At 35.0% G+C, this 22,287-nt stretch overlaps 1 protein-coding gene across 3 annotated transcripts in view; it reads right to left on the bottom strand.

Annotated features, from left to right (window-relative positions):
* Ssh2 (slingshot protein phosphatase 2) overlaps positions 1 to 22,287 on the bottom strand; it is a 254,433-nt gene that overhangs the window by 132,890 nt on the left and 99,256 nt on the right. For all 3 annotated transcript variants that reach the window (XM_078042588.1, XM_021728139.3, XM_040269241.2), the window contains one exon: positions 13,511 to 13,554. In XM_078042588.1, the coding sequence (XP_077898714.1) occupies positions 13,511 to 13,554 (44 nt within the window). The remainder of the gene's footprint in view (positions 1 to 13,510; positions 13,555 to 22,287) is intronic.

Consider the following 22,287-nt stretch of genomic DNA (forward strand, 5'->3'; position numbering starts at 1 on the left):
AAAAAATATTCACTGGAGATCTTAACCGGACAGTAGTTTGAGAAGTTGGTTGAGGCATGAAATTTTAAAACGAGGCAATAAAAACAGGCTGTCCATGGGCTGGGGTTGTGGCTCAGCAGTAGAGCGCTCACCTAGCATGCATGAGACCCTGGGTTTGATCCTCAGGACCACATATGAATAAATAAAATAAATGTATTGTGTCAAACTACAAGTAAAAAATAAATATTTAAGAAAAACAGGATGTCCTTTCAAGAAATCAAAATAAAATTATAGATTGATGTGAAAACAATGTCATGGAATCATATTTTTTAATTATAAAGTTGGGCATGGTGGCACTTGCTTGTAATCCCAGCAACTTGGGAGGCTAAGGCAGGAGGATTCTAAGTTCTAGGCCAGCCTGGGCAACTTAGTGAAACCCTTAAAACTTGGTGACCCTTGTTTCAAAAGAACAACTACAACAAAAGGACTGGAAACCAAAATGAACTGAACCAAACCAAGAAAGTAATTTCAATGATTACATGTTTCAGTCCTTAAGAAGAGGGACAGTTAGGGAGTTAGGGACAGGGCCATAGCTCCGTAGTAGAGCAACTGCCTAGCACATGTGAAATCCTGGGATTGATCTCTAGCTATGCAAAAAAAAAAAAAAAAAAAAAAAAGGCTTGGGGACAGTTAGAATAGCAAAAGGCTAACCTGCCAAGTATATTTTAACTTACTGGAAAACGGCTTTAACCTTTATATTAACAATGCCTTTTTTTTTTTTTTTTTTTGGCCAGGAGTGGTGGGCAGGCCTATTATCATAACAACTTGGGAAGATGAGGCAGAAGGATTGCAAGCTGGAGTCTAGCCTAACTTAATAAAAAATAAATTTAAAAAGGGCTGAGAATGTAGCTCAGTGGTAAAGAAACGCTGGGTTCAATCCCCAGTACCACAAACACAAAATAAAACAAAACAATCACAAAAAAACCCTGCCTCTTTTCAAAATTTTTAAAAAACGAAGTACTAAGATATAGTGATTTTAAAGGTTTCTGAAATATGTACCATGAAGTTGTTACAAAGTTATAATCCTAATTGTGGAAGAACTCAGTATAATCACAAAAAATAGAGTAACAATGGCTACTGGTTGTTGTATTACAACAGACACTTCACTTTTATTTCTCTCCTCATGAAAAACTAAAATATTCTTGTTCCTACAAGACAGTGGAGAAAATGGGCTCCAGAGGCTACAAATACAGCTTCCTAATACCTGTAAACAGATGAATAGGTTTTTGTTTGTTTTAAAATCGTTGTACTGGGGTTGAACCCATGGGCACTTTACCACTGAGCTATATCCTCAGTCCCTTCTATTTTTTAATTTCAGACAGGGTCTTGCCAAGGCTGGCCTAAAACTTTCAATCCTTCTGCCTTGGCTTCCGAGTCACTGGGATTAGAGGCACGTGCAACAGTGCCAGGTTGGGAAGTACAGTTCTTTAATGCATTTCTTCTACAAAGTTCCTGAGTGTCTTCTAAATGCAAGGATTCAAGGACACGATTATGAACCTGACAAAAGACTGTCTCTGCCCTCACACTTTTCATAAGTGGCAAGAGTAAACAAGCAATGTGTAATAACAGTGTTGAAAGTACTATGAAAGGAAAGCATAAGTTCTGTTAGAGCACTGAGGTGAGGATTTTTCCACTGAATAGTAAGGATTTCTATAAACAAAAAATGGCTCACAACCAATTGTGTGTTTTAAAGAACTTTGAAACTTTCCGACCTTTTGTTTGGTGCTTCACCACAACAGCTGTTTTAGAATTAGATTAAGTAATTGATAACAGGTCTTTTTCTTCTCTTCAAAAGGCTGCTTGGTTTGGGGAAATTCTCAGTGAAAAATTAACATTGGAACAGTGTGCCACTTATGTTTATTCATATAGTCCTTCTGCCTCAGTGAGTCACAGAAGATTAATAAATATTCATTGAATGAATTAATCAAGATGATCAATACTTAAAACAAGTTTTTCCAAATAACATCCAATAGCTATGACATTAAGTAATTACCCAGGTACCCAGGTTAAATCAGCTTTGACCTACTGAAGTTTCTGTTTCTAGTTCAAGATTAGATTTGTACTAAATACAATAATTTAATTTTAATTAATAAATTTGCAACACTAGGGATTGAACCCAGGGGGGCTCTACCACTGAGTTATATTCCCATCCCCTTTTACATTTTATTTTGAGACAGGGTCTTCCAAAATTGCTAAGGCTAGCTTTGGACTTTGAATCTACCTCCCTCAACCTTCTGAGATTATAGGACTATACCACCACACCTGGCACAATATTTTAAATTAGTATCTGAAGCCCTCAGCAAATGATCCTTTTTCCTAAAAAAGATATATATATATATATATATATATATATATTTTAGACATTGATGGGCCTTTATTTTGTTCATTTATTTATATGCGGTGCTGAGAATTGAACCCAGTGCCTCACACATGCTAGGCAAGCACTCTACCACTAAGCCACAACCCCAGCTCCTCAGTAAATGATCTTAATACTATATGATGTCAGGGGTGTCAGTCATAGTATAAAGTTACAGAAATTGGACTGAGTTTGCAAAATTAAAGTGAAAAAGAATTTAGATAAGTAATAATGAAAGTACCATCACTTTATTGTCTTGATATTTGGTGCTTTAATTTGTTAGGTTTATCCTATAGTTATTTTACTTCACAAATATACTCTAGGATAGAGAGACAGATGTCATCCTTATTTTACAAATGAGGTTTAGCATGCTATAAAGTGCAAGAAAACTAAAATCAGATCTTCTTACTCTAAATTTTCCCCCCTACCCTGCTTATATCTGCATAATGAATACATTGCTAGACATCCACATTTCCCTTTCTGACCTCTTTGGGTATAAAAAGAAAATTCACATTGTATACTGGGAGTCCTTTCTAACTAGAGAGACTAAAACATAGTGAGTTTTTATCCACAGAAATAATACAACAATGCAGGGCTTGGCGACACATGCCTGTAATCCCAGCAGCTTTGGAGGCTGAGACAGGAGGATCACAAGTTTGAGGCCAGCCTCAGAAACTTGATGAGGCCCTAAGCAACTTAGCAAGACTCTGTCTTAAAATAAAAAATTAAAAGGGCTGGGGATGTGGCTCAGTGTTAAAGTACCCCTGGCACTGGAACAAAACAACAAAAGAAAAAACAATAAATATTTTTTAAAAAATTGGTCCTACTCCTTGTCATTACACAGTGTGATAGGAAATAGTTATATACCTATACTCATTTCCTATTTAGTCTTCCCCAACCCCCCAGTATCAGAGATTGAACCCTCCAGTGGTCTATCAGTGAGCTCCACTGCCAGCCCCTTTAAAATTTTGATTCATTTTTTCACTAAACTGCTGAGGCTGGCCTTGAACTTGCTATCCTCCTACCTCAGCTTCTAAAAGTTGCTGGGATTACAAGTCTGTACCATGACACCTGCTGTTTAGTCACAATTTATAGTATAGAAACTGTTCTGGGATAAATTTTCACTTTTATCAGGAAAATCTTTTGTTTTTCAGAAGTCTTATTTTCTAAAGACCTGATGAAAATGTGACAAATATTTTGGCTATCTTTCTTAACACCAATATTCTAAAAATAATGCTAACATTCAACATCTAAGTTTATTAAATGCTCTTTAATTTCACTTTGTAAAAATTCACCTTTTAAGATCATGAAAGTTAATGAAATATGTTAAATGACATGATATGAAAACACCATAAATTTGAGAGTTAATTCATATTATAATAGGAAACCTTTCTAGAATGACTATTTCCTTTAAAATAATTTAAAACAAGCACACACAATTTTTCTTACCTTGAAATGTGTGTGTGTGTGTGCGCGCGCGCGTGCGCACATGCATATGTACTAAGGTGAAAAAAATCATGTCTATCAGGTGTTTCTATTCCCACAAATATAAGAATACCAGAAGAAAAATAAAAACTTGACCTACATTGAATTAGGCAGTGTTAAATTAACTGTTCATAATACACCATTCTCAATAGGAATCTTTTCTAAATCTTAAAATCTTAATATTTCTTGTTTTTTAATATATTTATTTATTTATTTATTTTTATGTGGTGCTGAGGATGGAACCCAGCACCTCGAATGTGCTGAGTGCTCTACTGCCAAGCCCCAACCCCAGACTTAATCTTTCATCCAAACAAATAACTTGTAGTGAACAAGAAAAATATATTAATTTATTATTATTATTATTATTTTTGTGCTAGGAATCAAACCTAGGACCTCATGCATACTAGGCAAGTGCCTTGCCACTGGAACACATCCCCAGACCAAACTTTATTTTTTATGATCCCTGAATACTTTCTGAAGGAAAGTAAGATTCTAATTTTGGGCTCTGGGGTTAGAGGGTAGAGAAGTGGGACAAATCCTTGGTTCTTATTTGTATTCTACTTAGCACAAAGTTAATTACCTTTTACTTAACTGGGAAAATCATTTGGGGAAAAGGTAATAGAACTATAAAAAGCTAATCATCTAGCTGGCTATGGTGGCATGCATGTGCCTGCAGTCCAGTAGTGGGAGACTAAGATGAGATCTCTTGAGAGCAGGAGTTTGAGATCCTTAGGTAACACAGTGAAACCCCATCTCAAAAAGCAAATTACCTTTAAGTGTGTAAGGTGCCTACTGCTAAACAAGTTTCCTTAGTTTTAATAAGGAAAATAAATTAATTTTTGGAGTCACTGAGTAATAATAGATCTGCAAAAATCAACATAGTTTTTTAAAGTAAAATTAACAGCAAATTCACTAAAACATTTTCATCAGTGAGGAAACTATCCTGGGAATATGTCTTTGTTGGGGATGTACACTTGTCCTTTATTTGTACATTCTAATTTTTTTTTAATTGATAGAAAATTCTTTTCTCTCCTGGATGTATGCAATCAAACTCATTTTCTAGATTTCCTTGGCTATACTATTTTATCTATAGGACAGGTCTCAGCTCAAGACAATGGTCTTGCTGATTTGGTAAAGCCATGCCACCACAAATCATCAGTATTTTATCCTGGCCCTTGAATTTTAATTTGAAACATAATCTGAAAAAAGCTCTTCAAATGCCTCAAAAAGTCTGTTAAGGAAAAGACTTTTGGACCATGATCAACTGCCTGTTAGACTCCTTTTAGCATGACACATTTCCTACCAAGGTCCTCGGAGCACTTCTGCTCTCGGGTCTGGAAGTCTGAAAGTCAGTTCAGTGGTAGACTTAGCAAAAAATGATAGCCCAAAGCCTAGAGACTTCCCAGGGTTGTCCCCCTTCATGTGGTCTGTGTACATAAATAAATTGTTAAGGATTCTTCTTGAGTGTGCCACAGTTTAGTCAGCCATATCTAGCTCTCCAAGAGTTCTTTACTTTCTGCCTTTTCACTCTCCTGGAACTTTCTTCCTCTATTACAGTTACACTATTGCCCCATTTCCATTCCTCTGTCCTCAGCCAGAAAAAAATAAATACTAAATTAAGTGTGAGATTATTTTTTCTAACACCTTTTAGTTGGTCAATGAGAACTGAGTTAAGGATGTGTTAATGCTTTGTCTTGTGGGAAAAGAATAAAGGGCACAATTCCACAGCTGTCCATGTCTCACTTCTCTGCTAGCTGAGGAATTCTGCCTCAGATCTTTTCACTCTGCAATATGTAACTTCTGCTAAACGTTGGCCCTGGTAATGGGAGAGAAAGTATAGCTGAAAAGAAAGTCTCACTTTCCCCTCTAGTATGAAGTCCACAAGAATCTAAAGGGCATATGTCATATCACTAAAAGGAACTGTTACTTAACTCTTAGTTAACTGTTACTTAACTATTAACTATTACTACTTAATAATCAGTATTGATAGGTATTTGACACTTTATTAGTACTTGGATTTTTATAATATAGGAAAATAATTTTTCTAAAAATTGGTTTTAGAAAGTCATGAGTTGAGGGGAAATTTACCTTACTTTTTTTTTCTTTTTGCTTATACATAAATAACAACATCTAGAAGGGAGAAAAAGTTAAATTTTTTACCTAGCTTTAAGAGATATATCTAATTTCATTATGTCTATGATAATTAGGTTTACTTTTCAAATCAGATTTAAGAAGCATGCAGTCAAGGTCAGAGAAATGTAAAATAAATAAGGTCTAAGAATACATTCTTCAGAAACCAAAAGCATTTTGGTTTGTAGTGATAATGAAAATTATCACTGCAGTTGAACAGTTAGGAAAAGAGCCTTGCTCTTGGATAGTCAGAATTAATATTATCAAAATGACCATACTTCCAAAAGCACTATACAAATTTAATGCAATTCCGATCAAAATCCCAATGACATTCCTCATAGAAATAGAAAATCATGAAATTCATCTGGAAAAATAAGAGACCCAGAATAGCTAAAGCAATCCTTAGCAGGAAGAGTAAAACAGGTGGCATCACTATACCAGACTTTAAACTATACTACAGAGCAATAGTAACAAAAACAACATGGTACTAACCCTAACCCTAACCCTTGTGCATTCGAGGCAAGCACTCTATCAGCTGAGCTAAATGCCCAGCCCAACATTCTTGTATTTTAATTAATTCATTCAGTAAGCATTTACTAAGTGCCAAATATATGCTGACTACTGGGGATACCAAGATAAAGCAGTTTCTATCCTGATGATGCTCTCAGATGCAGTTTAGCCTTTTGCCTAAATTACTGCAAGTCTCCTAAGTAGTTTTCCTACCTACCCTCATGTCCCTATGACATTGCCAGACTCTCTTTCTGGAAGTTATGTGATTCTTTTTCATACAGATATATCAAATCAAAACTTCTCTGCTTTTAAGATAATAGGCAATTATTTTATTACTGTCCCTAAAACACATTAGCACCTATTCCCAGACTTCCTTTCACTCTTCATCCACTTGTGTTTGAAGTGCTCTTCTGTTCTCCTATCTAAATCCCATTCTTTCATCAAGACCCAACTCTTCCAAAATACCTCTTATCTACGTTGTTCCCTCCCCTCTACTGCAAATTTTATTTTCATAGCTATGTTTTTAAAATCTAGGGAGAAGATCAAGTTTTCAAAGGTGTAGATTTTTTAAAGTAGATGGTGAATAGTTCTTTTTTATCCACGAGAGACTTGAGGAATAAATTAATCTTAAAAAGAGTAAAAAATAATTTCTTCACTCTTGGAATAATTAAAAGATTTTGTAACCTACTATGTGTTGAGATGGAAAAGGTAAAAAAGGTATTGAATGGCTTAAGCATCCATTTGGGTTTTGTTTGTTTGGGTTTGTTTGAAAATTTGGGTTTTTGTTTGTTTGGAAAGGACAATTTCCCTTGATCTTTGATATATTATTGTACAATTCTATAAACTGCTGGTTCCAAGACAATTTCTTAAAAGTCATTCCTTATTTTATATAATTTTTAGCTTGGAGATAGTATACAGAGGAAAAGAAGAACTTTACTACAATTAAAATATTTATTTTCTAAGAGCCCAAAGTACTTTGTTTCTTATCATTGTTATTCATCTTTAAAGAAGTATCTTGAGATTTCAAAAATCTTTTTCAGTGGTATATTCCCTTTGTTTATTTTTACTTATAATTTTATTAGGTTGGCTCATATGAAAGCTCTTTATAAATCAGAATGGCTGAATATTGATATCTTATGTTTTTGTTTTATAGTTATATTCCTGGTAGTTCTCCAGTTAGTAAAGTAGGTCATCATTCAAGAAGGAAAGCTGTGAGTTGATAAATATGCAAAGGAAAACTGGCATTCAAACTTAACCAATTATCTTTTACCAAAAAGTTAATAGTATACAATCTGATTTTCTATAATTATGTTATATTTTTATGACTAACCTCTGAGAAAGAAAATATAGCCAGAATTAAAAATGTATATAACATGAAACCATCTTAATCTTTTTGTTTTTTTTTTGCTACCAGAGATTGAACTCAGGGGCACTCAACTGTTGAGTCACATCCCCAGCCCTACTTTGTAGTTTATTTAGAGACAGGGTCTTACTGAGTTGCTTAGTGCCTCACCATTGCTGAGACTGGCTTTGAACTCTGAGATCCTCCTGCCTCAGCCTCACGAGCCACTAGTATTATAGGTGTGTGCCACCATACCTGGCTCTTATTATATTTTTGATTTGCATTTCCTTAATGACTAGTGATGTTAAGCTTATTAGCCATTTGCATGTCTTCTTTTGGTGAAATGTTCATTCAAATTCTTTTCCTTTTTAAAATAATTTTAATTAGTTTTAATTAAAAATAATTCCTGTTTTTTTAATATGCCATTAGAATTGTATAAATGAAAGAGAGTCTGGCAATGTCATATAGGGCATGAGTGTAGGTAGGAAAACTACTTAGGAGACTGTTGCAGTAATTTAGGCAAAAGGCTAGACTCCATCTGAGAGAAGCACTAGGATAGAAATTGCTTTATCTTGGTATCCACAACAGTGTGATGGTTAATTTTACTTATCAATTTGACTGAGCTACAGGGTCCCAGATATCTGGTTAAACATTATTCTGACTGTGAAAGTGTTTCTAGATGATATTAAACATTTGACTTAGACACAATGAAGTAGATTTCTCTTCCCAATGTAGGTAGGCCTCACTCAAGCCACTGAAGATTTGAATAGAACAAAAGGCTGAGTAACAAATAATTCTCTTTGCCTGACAGGATTTGAGTGGAAACACTGGTTTTCTGCTTTTGGACTCAGACTAAGACTGGAACTTACATTATTGGCTGTCCTGATTCTTAGGCCTTTGGACTTGGACTGAAATTATACAATTAGTTTTCCTGCATCTCTAATGTGCAGATCTTGGTACTTTTCACTTTCCATGACCATGTAAAGCCACTTTCTTTTAATAAATCTCACCCTCCACCCTCCCCACACACACATACCCTGCCTGCCTTTCCCTTTCTCCCTTTCTCCCTTTCTCCCTTTCTCCCTCTCTCTCTCTCTCCCTCTCTCTCCTCTCCCTCCCCCACCCCACACAAACACATCTGCTATTGGTCTGATTTCCTTGGAGAATTCTGACTAATAAAGATTTTGGTACTGAGAAGTGGAGTACTGCTATAACAATACCTTAAAAAAGTAGGAAGTGCCTTTGAAACTGGGTAATGGATAGAGGCTGGAAGAGTTCTAAGATGCACACTAGAAAAACAAAACAAGATACTATGAAGGATCTGTCTTAAGGGCTCAGAAAGAACAAAAGAGAGCTAGAGAGAATATTTCTATCTTCTTAATGACATAAATAAATCATGAACAGAATATTGGCAGACACATGGATGGAAAAGCCCATTCGAGGACACTGGAGAAAAGGTGATCCTTGTTATAAACTGGCAAATAACTTGGCTGAATTGTGTTTGTTTTCTAGTGTTTCATGGAAAGTAGAACTTAGGAGCAACAGAATTGGATATTTAGCTTAAAGGATTTCTAAGTAAAGTGCTAAAGGAGTACTTCTTTTTGAATGTTTATAGTAAAATTCAAGAAGAGAGAAATGAAGAAGAAATTGTTAAACAAAAAGGAACCAAAACTTAGATTCTATCAGTTTGACTATATTTCAAAAAATGAGAAACTATTTGGAGAACACCAAAGATGTGGCTGATATACCATTTGATAAGGAGGTGAATATGAGTGACTCGTCATCCCTCTTAATAAAAGACAGGAGACATATGATATTATGTAAGCAGAAACACTATCAGCTGGAACTAAAGGAAACAGAAAATGAGACGTAATGAAGGAAAGCTGTGAATATTCCTCTCCCTTCCAAAAAAGGGAAGAACCCCTAAAGCAATTCAGAGGTAATCAGGGCTGCTACTCCCACCCCAGGCCCAGTGTGGGATTTAGGGAGTAAGTTTGCTGGGGCTTGGGGAAGTAAAGCTGCCTCTACCTCAATTTGAAAGTATGGGACCACACCCAGCAGAGTTGAGAAACTGGGCCATTCCATGGATATGGAGAACAGAGCCTCAAATGAAATAGGATTATTCTCAAGTTTTAAGACCTAATGGAATTTACCTTGCTAAGTGTTGGACTTATTTAGGACACAACACTCCTACCTTCCTTTTGATTTCCCCCTTTCAGAATGAAAACATGTATCTTATGCCTGTGCCACCAATGTATTTTGGAACATTTCTTCAGTATAGGAAAATTTTTACTCAAAGCCAGATTAATTGATAGAGATAGAGTTTGGTTCAAGATGAATCATATCTGGTCTTATTCATATTTAGATAAAATTTTGGACTTTAGACTTTGGAATTAATGCTAGAACATGTTAAGATTTTGGGGATGTAGGAAGAAGAATTTTTTTGGGGGGGGTTCCAGGGATTGATCCCAGGGAGTCACATCACAGCCCTTTTTATTCTTTATTTTAAGGCAGGGCCTCACTAAGTTGCTTAGAGCCTCACTAAGTTGCTTAGACTAGCTTCAAACTCTTGATCCTCCTGCCTCAGCAACTCAAATGTGGGGATTACAGGCAGGTGCCTCCACACCCAGCAGAATGGATATATCTTGCATGTGAGAAGGAAATGAATTTATGGGCCCAGGGATGGAAAGTGGAACTTATGTTATGGTTTCATGGTAAAAAGTTACAGCCTGAATGTTTGTATTCCCACTCCCCCAAATTCATATGTTGAGGTCTTAATCTTCAATGTGATAGAATTCAGAGATGGGGCCTTTGGGGAAGTAATTAGGATTAGATGAGGTCATGAGGGCAGGCCACCTATAATGGGATTAGTGTCCTTATTTGAGGAAGAGACCAGAGTTCTCTCTTTCTGCCATTGAGGACACTGAAAGAAGGTGGCTGTTGCAAGCCAGGAAGAGAGCTCTCACCAGAGAACTGGTGAATCTGCCAGCACTTTGATCTTGAACTTCCCAGGTTCCAGAACTATGAGAAATAAATATCTGTTGTTTAAAGCCACCCAGTCTAGACATTTTGCTATAGCAACCTGAGCCAACATTGATTAGTTATTGTTGAATTTTAAGATATCTTTATATATTTTTGGATATTAACCCCTTATCAGCTGTATGATTTGCAAATATTTTCTTGCATTCTATGGGTTACCTTTTCTTTCTGTTGACTCTGTCCTTTTATAAAAGTTTTATTAAATCTTTTCTTTTTCCTTTAATACTAGGGATTAAACCCAGGAACTTAAGCATGTTGAGCAAGTACTTTATCATTGAGTTACACCCCAGCCCCAGTTTTAAACTTAGATGTAATCTAATTTATTTTTGTTCTTATTATTGCCTGTAAACATTGGTCTTTAAAGTCATCATAATTTTCTGATTATATTAAAAGATTACTTTTAACTTATGATTTTCAATAAGCAGTATTTGTTTAAAAAAATTTTTTTTAATCACCTGAAACTTCCTTTAGTTGTAATGATATGCTGTTTACTATTCAAGGCCCTACTACAAATCACGTTTGAACTCACAAAGTGGCAAGATGAATTTAGGCAGGTTCGAAAAAAAGACTCAATGATAGTTTATTCTGTGGTAAATTGTCGTGAGCCAGCCTGGGCTGTGTGTGTGAGCTGTGAGCATTCTGAGTGCATGAGTGGACTGGACTGATGATGCTGCTCTGTCTGGGCTGTGCACGTATGTGTCCTTTTCTCTTGCTCTGCCTTTTGATGCCACACAGCACCTGAAATGGGTGTGACTTGCCCAGATGTCAATCAATCTATTGACCACAAGATACCACGAAACTAGACTCAACCCTGACCCTTCGCCTTATTTGGAAAGAACATTCCATCTAACCTCCCTTTGTGTGTCTCCCCATATAAAAATAAAGAATTCAGGTGACTCTCTCTCTTTCTAACAGACCCCTAGGGTCTAGAGCCCTCCTGGATTTTGAAAAGGTATTTTTGTGTGCTTGTATGCTTTCTTCCCCGTTTTCTCAGTTACTGATGTAATCAGATTTTGTGAATCCAGCATAGGTTGCCAGCTTGATTAGATGGTGACAGTAAATGATGGAGAATGATTTTTAGTAGTAAAAAAATTTTAGTAGCAAACAGAAAAAAGTCAACCTCTTCCACACCATCGAAGGACATTCAATTGCAAGTAAGAAAATTACTTTGAGTTAGGCTAAAGCCATTATACTGAGAAACAGCCTGACAGATTGATTGTATTATAAGATGAGAAAAATATGATTTTCAAAAATGGGTGCTACTAGGTTTTTCTTTATTTCTTATTTCTATAAGTGATCCTTTTCTTGTGAACAGAAGTTTGCAAAAATTCTCTGCTGCACATATTAATGAATTATTGCCAACAACTTTAAAACAGGTCTTTGGTTATTTTTTTAAAAATATTTTTTTAGTTGTAGATGTACACAATACCTTTATTTTATTTGTTTATTTTTATGTAGTGCTGAGAATTGAACTCAGTGCCTCATATGTACTAGGTGAGCACTCTATCACTGAGCTACAACCCCAGCCCTAGTCTTTTGGTTCTTAATGACATGACAACTCAGTACCATGATTAATAGAAAAGATTTTCATTGTTTCATCATTATATAATTTTTTGAACAGAAATTATTCCAGTGGATTCTAAGTCAATACATAAAGCTTGAAGTTAACCCAAACATCTTTAAATTTGACATACTAGAAATTTCAAGATCCTTTGGAATCTTTTTTCATTCTAATGGGAATAAAGTTATGATTCCTCTGATAAAACTTCCATTGGGTTTCTACCTCTTAACCCTATGCAAAAGAAGGGCATTTTACTGTCATATCTTCCTTAACAGAGAGTAAGAAATTAAGCCTTAAGCAAAAATTTATATGAAGACCAAGACAGGAAAAATATTGACAGTAGCCTCAGTTACTGATGAAAAGGAACTATTTTTATTTAAAGTTGTAGTGTAAAAGAAGAAAGTATATACCAAGAAATTTCTGATAATTAATCATTAAAGACACATTCCCAGGGCTGGGGATGTGGCTCAAGCGGTAGCGCGCTCGCCTGGCATGCGTGCGGCCCGGGTTCGATCCTCAGCACCACATACCAACAAAGATATTGTGTCCACCGAGAACTAAAAATAAATATTAAAAAAATTCTCTATCAAAAAAAAGACACATTCCCTTTAGCCAGGTTTTTACAATGAGCACGCATATTGTATTCATTTTTTGTATCATGTGAAATGGCTCACTGATTGAATTTAGAGGATACAAGTTTTGTTAATATTTAAATGACTATCTAGAATTTACCAGGGCTCACTCTTGTGGGAATACTTAAAGACAATTTAAATGAAATAACAGAAATGATTTTTTGGTTTTTTTTTGCAGCAATGGTGTGGAGATACAACCTAGGGCCTTGTGCATGCTACAGAAGAACTCTCTCCCACTGAGTCTGCATCTTTTAAAACAATCAATCATTTTAAATATTTCTGAGTCAGTAATTGGATTCTTAAAGCAGTCCCATTTTTGAAAGATCAATGAAGCATCTTAGGAATCCAGGATAAACTAATTTGACAAGACCAAATACAATTTCTATAAAAAAATATTATATAATGAATACACATACCTCCTGGGCTGTGACCGGCATTCTTCCTCCCCGCTATCTGCCTCCTGTATAAATAGAACATGAAAAAAAATTAAAACCTAAAAGTTTCATATCATGGTATCGCCAATGAAATGTTTACTAAGTTTTATATGTGGGCATAGTGTATTTATATTGTTCTGCACTTAAACTAAATTCTCTTCACAAAAGGTGACTTCTTCCAACCCAGTGGTGATGTCATTGAAACTTACTTAAAGCCCTTTGTGCAACCCATTGTCAAGTCCCTTCCCAGTCTCTCCATTGCCATCTATCAATCGCTTTTGTTCCTACATCATTTGGGTGAGCCATAGGAAATGGGGATTAATAACTATTTACAAATTGTATAAAAACAATTTTAATTTTAAGGATGCTTACAATTTTCCCCAAAGGAAGAACAGACATTCTACTCCCAGAGGGAGGACAGGTACAATATGCATTATATAGAGCATAATACTTTTTGCCTGTAAGAGAAGTTTTAGGTTCAGAATATATTTAGCAACTCAAAAAGAAAGGCATTAAAATGAGAAAGAACTGTATATGGAATCAAAGGTCAAAACCTGGAAAAATAAAATGAAAAGATTCAAATCAGCAAATGTAGATGTACTATTTTTGTGTCCAAGTGAACTGTAATACATAGAAATAATTTTCTGGGAATTATTTCCTATTTAACAAATAGTACTTCATTATTATTATTGATTAACAGACCTCAAATTCTGATGTACTCCTCTCAAATTATTATTATTATTATTTTAATATTTATTTTTTAGTTTTTCGGTGGACACAACATCTTTGTTTTGTATGTGGTGCTGGGGATCGAACCCGGCCGCACGCATGACAGGCAAGCACGCTACCGCTTGAGCCACATCCCCAGCCCTCAAATTATTTTTATTGCATGAAATATTATATAAGGAAGAATGTATTTAACACATATTTAAGTTATGAGATACAATAGTAAAATGAATATCTGTGAATGTCATTCCACCATTGGGCTGGAATAATATCGACCTTTGCATCCACCTGTGTATTTATTTCCTATTTCCTATTTCCTATCCCATGTACTAGTATCCTGAAGTTTATAATTATCACCCCATTTTATAAAAAATTTCAAACATACAGGAGTCTGTATGTCCACCATCAGAATTCTAGCATGAATACTGTCTATACTTGCTTTTTCACATATCTGTTCATCTATCAATCCATAAACCCATATTTATATAAATATTCTTGTCCTTAAATACATGTCACTAATTAAAATTCAGTATTTTGTTATAGTTCTTTTTTTTTCTTTAAGGTAAAAGTTACAATGAAATGCATATATATATATATATTTTTTTTTTTTTTTTTTGCAGTGGGATCAAAGCGCCAGGGGCATTCTGCCACTCAGCTACATCCCCAGCCCTTTTTATTTTTCATTTTGAGATAGGGTCTGTTCCATATATTCCTTTTTACCCATGAAGTCTTTATTCTTCGAGTTTGGGTATTATAGTATTATACCATACCATTGTTAGCTTTCATTAATGGGACCATATGACCAAGTCCTTTAAAACTCAACTCATTTTGAATTGAGTTTCAAACTTTTGAAAGTGCAAGGATTCAATTTTAAAGTTGGAATCCCATGAAATGTGTTTTCTTCATTAGGAGTAACATCATAACTCTTCACATAGATGTTACACTAGTAGCAGAAAATCCTATTGACTTCCTCTCACCCATCTCAAATACCTTCAGTGAAATTGATTTAAGGGTAGTGGGATATTTCATTTAATAAAACAGGTTTAGAACATTATTTTCTCTACTATAGGCCCTCCCTCAAAAAAGTTTTTTTCTTGGATTTTTTCCAATATTCAGACTCTGAAATTTGTAATTACAACCAAGTACTTATCATAACTGAAAGATTTCTGGTGGCTTAAAATTTACTAGCACTTAATGAAGATACACTTATTACTGAAAGAAACCATTATGCTAGATTAGTAGGAAGAATCAGGTTGCAATATCTATCACTTTTGAGCCAGAAGTATTCTTTCATAATAAGATGCTGACCTGAATCAACATTATAAAAGAATACTTCTGGCTCATTTAAAAAAAAAAAAAGAAAGTAAGTTGTAAATTCTTAAATTAATGTTGGCCTTGTTTCCAAGTCCTGTCTTCCATTTTGTTGTTCTATACTTCCTGACCACTCTTACAAAAAGCTTACAAGCCTCTGAAGAAACTGGAATACGCTGTTATTTTCTCAAGGTTTACAAATTAAGTGATTGATTTTTAATGTATTCTCTACTTCTATTTTGATTTTTAGATTTTCTTAATATTTAAAGATGTGCCTTTTATTGGATAATGTTAATTTACGAATGTAATAATGTTATTTCACAATTATAATAATGTTACATGATCATGGGTATGGCATTCTTGAAAGAATCTTCACAAAAGATGTGAAAGGAAAGTAGTTTTCCTAAAACTCATGGCTCTGATTGCACAGTCCAATTTGCTTTTGATGTTTCTATAAGCAAAGGTCACTTTCTTTTAAGGCTATTTTCAGAACTTGACTTTGTATTTTCTCTATAAACTATAAATGCAATTATGTCTATTTGGAGGCTAGAGTACCACAGGCAGCCTTACATGTGTGCCATGAGAAAGTTCAAAGACTTAACAAAAAGAAAGCCTTTGGGAACTCAAAATTTCATTTTTTAATGGTAATCACCAAGATTTTCTCCAAGAAATAAATTGTTATTTTGTATATTGTAACTTAAAAGCAGCTATTAGTACATTTCTGAGATACAGCAGGAGACCAAAACATTTTTGAAAAGAGAATAAATATATGAAGAAAAAAAGAGAGATAGGGTCTCATTAATCTGCCCAGGCTGGCCTTGAACTTATGAGTACCCTGCCTCAGTTGACCAAGTCTGAGATTATAGGCATGTACCAGCCTGGCTAAATATGCACAAATCTTAAGTGCTCCATCCAAAGATATTTTACAAATGTGTACACTTATGTAACTCAGATTTTTGGCTATCAAGAAATGGGACATTTCTGTCACCTCAGAATATTTTCTTATGTTTCCTTCCCAGTTAATATATGGCACCACTCATATCTAGAGGAAAACATTGTTCTGATTATTTTTCCACTACATTTTTCCCATGAAAAATTAGTATATAAAAAGATAAAAGAAAATATAAGATTAGTGTCTGACATATGATTCTATTTACATGATTCCAAAAAAAATGGGGTCATATAGTTTGTACTCTTTAATGGGAAGTATTTTTTTTTTACTCAATACAATATTTTGGGATTCCTCCATGATGTTGCAATCAACATTATTTCCATTCTTTTCATTGCTGAGGATTCTATCATATGAATATACTATAGTTTGTTTATTCATTCTCTTGTTGTTAGATACATCTGGATTGTTTGAATTTTGAATATTTTGAATAGTTACAATATGGACATATTTTGTGTTTTTTTTCTTTTGGTAGACATATGCTTTTCTTTCTCTTAGATCTTGGGGTAAATGTATTTGTAATTTTATAGGAAACTATGAGGCTTTTCCCAAAGTGTACCACTTTACAGTCTTATCAAAAATGTAGAAGAGTTACAATTGAGGTTTGATTAGTAATTTTTTCTTCCATGGTTATTGTTTTCTGCATTCTCAAAAACACCTGCCTGGCAAGTGTTGTAGTTCAGTGGTAGAGTGCTTAATTGGCACACGTGAGGCATTGGGTTAGATCCTCATCACCATACAAAAATAAATAAACTATGTACAACTAAAAACAAAATATTTTTTAAAAATTGCCTACCCTCTAGTCACAAAGATATTTTACTGTAGTTTCTTACAAAAGCTTTATGGGTTTGTATACAAGGTCATCTAAATTTAATATCTGTTTGTAGTGTGAGATAGAGATAGATGTTCCTTTTTTAAAAAATATGGATATCCAGTTTTCAAACACTATTCGTTGAAAATACTTTCCTTTTTCCATTGTAATATTTGGTCTGTTTGTAAAATATCAAATGACAGTAATAAATGAAAGTCTACTTTTGGCCTCTATTCTGTTCCACTGATCTATTTGTCAATCCTTATGCTACTACTACTCCATCTTGATTAGAAAACTTGGAATGGAACCACTATTTGACCCAGTTATCCCAATCCTTGGTCTATACCCAAGGACTTAAAATCAGTATACTATAGTAATGCAGACACATCAATGTTTATAGCAGCTCAATTTACAATACCTAAACTGTGGAAGCAACCTGGATGCCCTTCAATAGATGAATGGATAAAGAAACTGTGGTACATACACACAATGGAATATTACTCAGCATTAAGAGAGTATAAAATTATGGCATTTGAAGTAAATGAATTAAGTTGGAGAATATTATGCTAAGTGAAGTAAGCCAATCTCCCAAAAAACAAAGGCCAAATGTTCTCTCTGATAAGTGGATGCTAACCCAAAATGGGGGAGGGAGGGCGCACATAAGGAGAATGGAGGAACTTTGATTGGGCAAAGGGAAAGGAGAGATGGGAAGGGGGTATGGGGGTAGGAAAAATGGTAAAATGAGATAAACGTCATTACCCTAGGTACATGTATGACTGCACATGTGGTGCAACTATGTTGTGTACAGTCAAAGAAATAAAAAGTTGTGCTCCATCTGTGTGCAATGAGTCAATGCATTCTGCTGTCATATATACCTAATTAAAATAAATAAATAAATTTAAAAATTATAAAAGGCAATAATAACATCTAGGGGAAGTGAAATAAAATACATCTACTTTGTTTTCTTTCAATATTAAACATTCTAATTACTTATGGATACAAAAAATTAAATTAGAAATAACCAAGGTTACAAATGAAAACATTAGACCAACACACACAGACACAGGTAATGAAGAGACATTAAACTGATGGCACGATGTTCTAAAATTTTCTTTTTCTTTTTGGTACCAGGGATTGATTCCAGGGCCCTTAACCACTGAGCCACATTCCCAGCCCTTTTTTATTTTGAGACAGGGTCTTGCTAAGTTGTTTGGGCCTTGATAAGTTGCAGAGACTGGCTTTGAATTTGCAATTCTCTTTCCTCAGTCTCTGAAGCCACTGGGATTACAGGAGTTTGCCACCACAGCAGGCATGTTCTCAAGTTTCCTAAAATCATTTTTAAACTAATGAGTAAACAAATGCAGTTAATGACTCTGACCAAAAAGAAATTCAAATATTTAACAAGTAGGTATATTGGTAATATACTTTTAATTAGAAGGAAATGAGTTGCTACTATGATAATATTCATATTTAAAGCTATACAAGTAATGTTTTAGCCTTCAATAGGGGAAAAGATACTGGGTAAAATTTTTGATGGGCAAATGACTAACACATTCATTGAGAGCTGCTAGAGTCCATAAGAGAAACAAAAAGGTATGACCCAATATCATACTCAAGAGGAAGATAGACATATTTTAAAAGTTGATAAAAATACAGTATAAATGCATGGCACAAGAAGACCATGCCACAGGAATTCAGAAGAGAGCCCTCACTGAGGATATAGTATTCACAGGGTAACTGGATTTTGAGTTCAGTCTTGAATGTCTTAAAGGACTGATAGGCAATTTGAGACATGAGAAAATGAAAGAACAACAAAAATACCTGTGACACCTTGTGGGTGGCAGTGAGCTCATTAGCTTAGTTGAAACCCAGGGCTTGCCTTTGGGTAGGCACCAAAGATAAAACTGGAGGGGGCAGGGCTTTAAATCTGATCCATTGATGGAGAAGCCAGGGAAGGTATTTACGAGCATCTAAAAACCTGGGTAGAATTACAAATATGGCAATAACAAAAACTTCTTTATGGAAACAGGCTAAAATTTATAAGGCCAATCATTTTTTTTTCCCCCTAAAGCTAGAAAACACTGGTTAGTGTCACCACAGATGTCCACTAGAGGGCAGACAAACCCAAGTTTACACTGTTGTAAAACTGGAGAAAGCACTGCTTTCACAGAAAATACTGATAGAACACTTCATATGCTGCTGTTGTTTAAAGACCAGTTACAGTGCCTTTAACCTTGGACAGAGCCTAAGCTATGAGACCAATCTTCCACAAAAATCTTTTTGTGGTATAAAACATTTCTTAATTGCCAAATGGACCAGGAAGCTTTGGGAATTGATTGAACTGATAGGTATAGGTGATTATATAGGGCAAGCATACCTGGATATCCAACAGCAGCACTCATTACTGGCTTTACTGGCTACCTTACCTCAAACTCAACTCAATCACCCATCTCATACATATCTTAAACATAGCCTAAATTTCAATTTAAGTTCTTCCATTTCCTTTTGGTCATTTAGAGAAATGTTTGGTCTTAAGGACTCATACCTCTTCATCAGAGGTGAGATGAGGGGAGGCTGCTGAAGAGATGTTCTGATATGTGCATTTGCCTCAGCAGGCTGAGGAGCTGACATAATTGAGGGCAGGGGGGTGATGGTGGGAGTCTTCAGTTCTCACTAACTATGACAATCAATCATCATCATTTACAACTAATTAAAAGGGTTGAGAATTTTAACAAACCTTTTATTTATTTATTTTTTTAAAGAAAGAGAATTTTTTAATATTTATTTTTTAGTTTTCAGCAGACACAACATCTTTGTATGTGGTGCTGAGGATCGAACCCGGGCCGCACGCATGCCAGGTGAGCGCGCTACCGCTTGAGCCACATCCCCAGCCCCTTAACAAACCTTTTAGAAGCCAAAGCTAGATTTTGCAAACTATCATGAACTTTTTCTGCTTTAAATTTTTGCCATGTATCTGTCATTAAAGATGCAAGGACAATCTAGTAAGTTGACTTTTTGCCATTAGCTAGAAGTAGTTTTCCTTTTTTCCAACCAATGCTAGTATCACAAGCATTTTCTATTTCTTACATCTTAGAAAATGATACTATTTAGTTTCAGATATTAAGTATTTCAACTGCAAGTGAATTTTCCTATACTGAAATTCTTGTGGTGTCTCCAATGAGCCACACCATCTTGTCTCTTAGATTTTTCCATAGAACAATCTTCATGGAAATTGAACCCTTTGCTTCCCTACTTCTATTCATCCTTCAGATTTGTAGCTTAGGTGTTCCTCTCTCTCTATAGAGACCTTCCTTGCCTCTAAGACTGGGATTCCATGCTTTTCCAAGTGCAAGCATGGCTCCTTCTTTAGCACTCTAGTACAACAATGCTCACACTACCTGTACCTGGGTTTTTACGTGCCTGTCTAAAAAATTTTCCTAAAAACTTAGCTTACTAATTCATTTATAATTTATGTATTACAACTATAAAAAAACCTTGAAGATAAGTAGTGGTAATTTTAACAGCTTGGGAGGCTAAAACAGGAGGATGGCAAGTTCAAAGCCAGCCTCAGCAATTTACTGAGGCCCTAAGCAACTTATTGAGACCCTATATTAACTGTCAGGAGTTTCTCATTCACTTTTCTCTGTTAAAAGAAATTTCTGGTGAAAAGAATTGAGGAGCCCTGCGGAAGACTGCTTTTTGTAACTTTAAAATTAAGCCTGTGCCTGATTATGAGCAGTTAATATACAAGTTAAAAGCTGGGGGCAGGGTAGGTTAATAAATATGGAGAAGATCAGATGCTTAAAATGTCTAGGTGTAATTCCTTTATACCACTAAGACAGCAGGCATGTCACTGTTAAGACTTCCATAAACAAAAGGCTGGAAAAGTAGTATGCGCATTCCCCCCATCCTCCCCCCGCCCCCCCCCAACACACACACAAAAGAAGGCAGGCAGCAGGAAAGAGGAAAAGGAAAAACTCTTGTTTGAAATGGGAGCATAGGTACTGAAATAAAGGGGTCAGAAATGAGAATGTGATCTAACTCTTAATATAAATGAGGCCTGCTAGTGATCCTTACTAATACACTGAATATCAGGAAACCAGTTATTAACATCCTTTTACAGTTATTACGCTCCTGGTTTTATTCATGGAAATGGTGACTTAAGAAAAAAATTAATTGACAACTTAATGCAGTAAGTCTTTAATTATACTTATAATCCTCATTAACCTTGACAACTCACCAACTGAACAAAAAAAAAATCACCTCCTTAGTAATATAGGTCTAACTAGAACTGCATAAATAGGATATGCTGTGTAAGAGGAAGGTAGAATTTCATGAGAGAAGCACTCAGTCATCTGAATTTCCCTTGCTGAAAATCAGCATCATACATTGTCAACTTACAGTCAGAAGCTTCCCAGCTATGCAGTCTTTTAAGCACTTATTGTTTTTAATTGACTGTTTCTCCACTGTCTTATTCTCTCTGGCAGCATTCTTGCTTTTCCCGAAGGTTCCCACAAGTCTTTCCCTCCCATGTGCAAAAATCTTATGACGATCTCTCCTTGATCTTTGAAATTTATATCCTAAGGTAATTTCAGAAAATATTTATTACTTATGCTCTAAATCCTAAGAAAAAAATTACTGATGCACCCCCTCCCTAAACACACTGATTAAAAGTTTAATAAGAGAAAAGAAAGTGCTATAATCAACTTTATAAAGAATAATTTTTAAAATATCCATCCTCATTGTCATTAAATATTTTTCTTAAGAAACTAGCACAGTCCTTGCAGTTATATGTGTAAATTTAAAAGACCTGTGAAAGATACTAGCAAATCCTCAAAAACATGATTCTGGGAAGCAAAGGTAAATATAAAAAGGCATACCCAGACAATATCCTGGTCAGCAAAAACCCTTTCTGAGTACCTACCATGAAATAGCTAAAACTTGCTTAATTTCCTAAAAACA

This window comes from Ictidomys tridecemlineatus, chromosome 3 (genome assembly GCF_052094955.1).
Source record: "Ictidomys tridecemlineatus isolate mIctTri1 chromosome 3, mIctTri1.hap1, whole genome shotgun sequence".
Lineage (NCBI taxonomy): Eukaryota > Metazoa > Chordata > Mammalia > Rodentia > Sciuridae > Ictidomys > Ictidomys tridecemlineatus.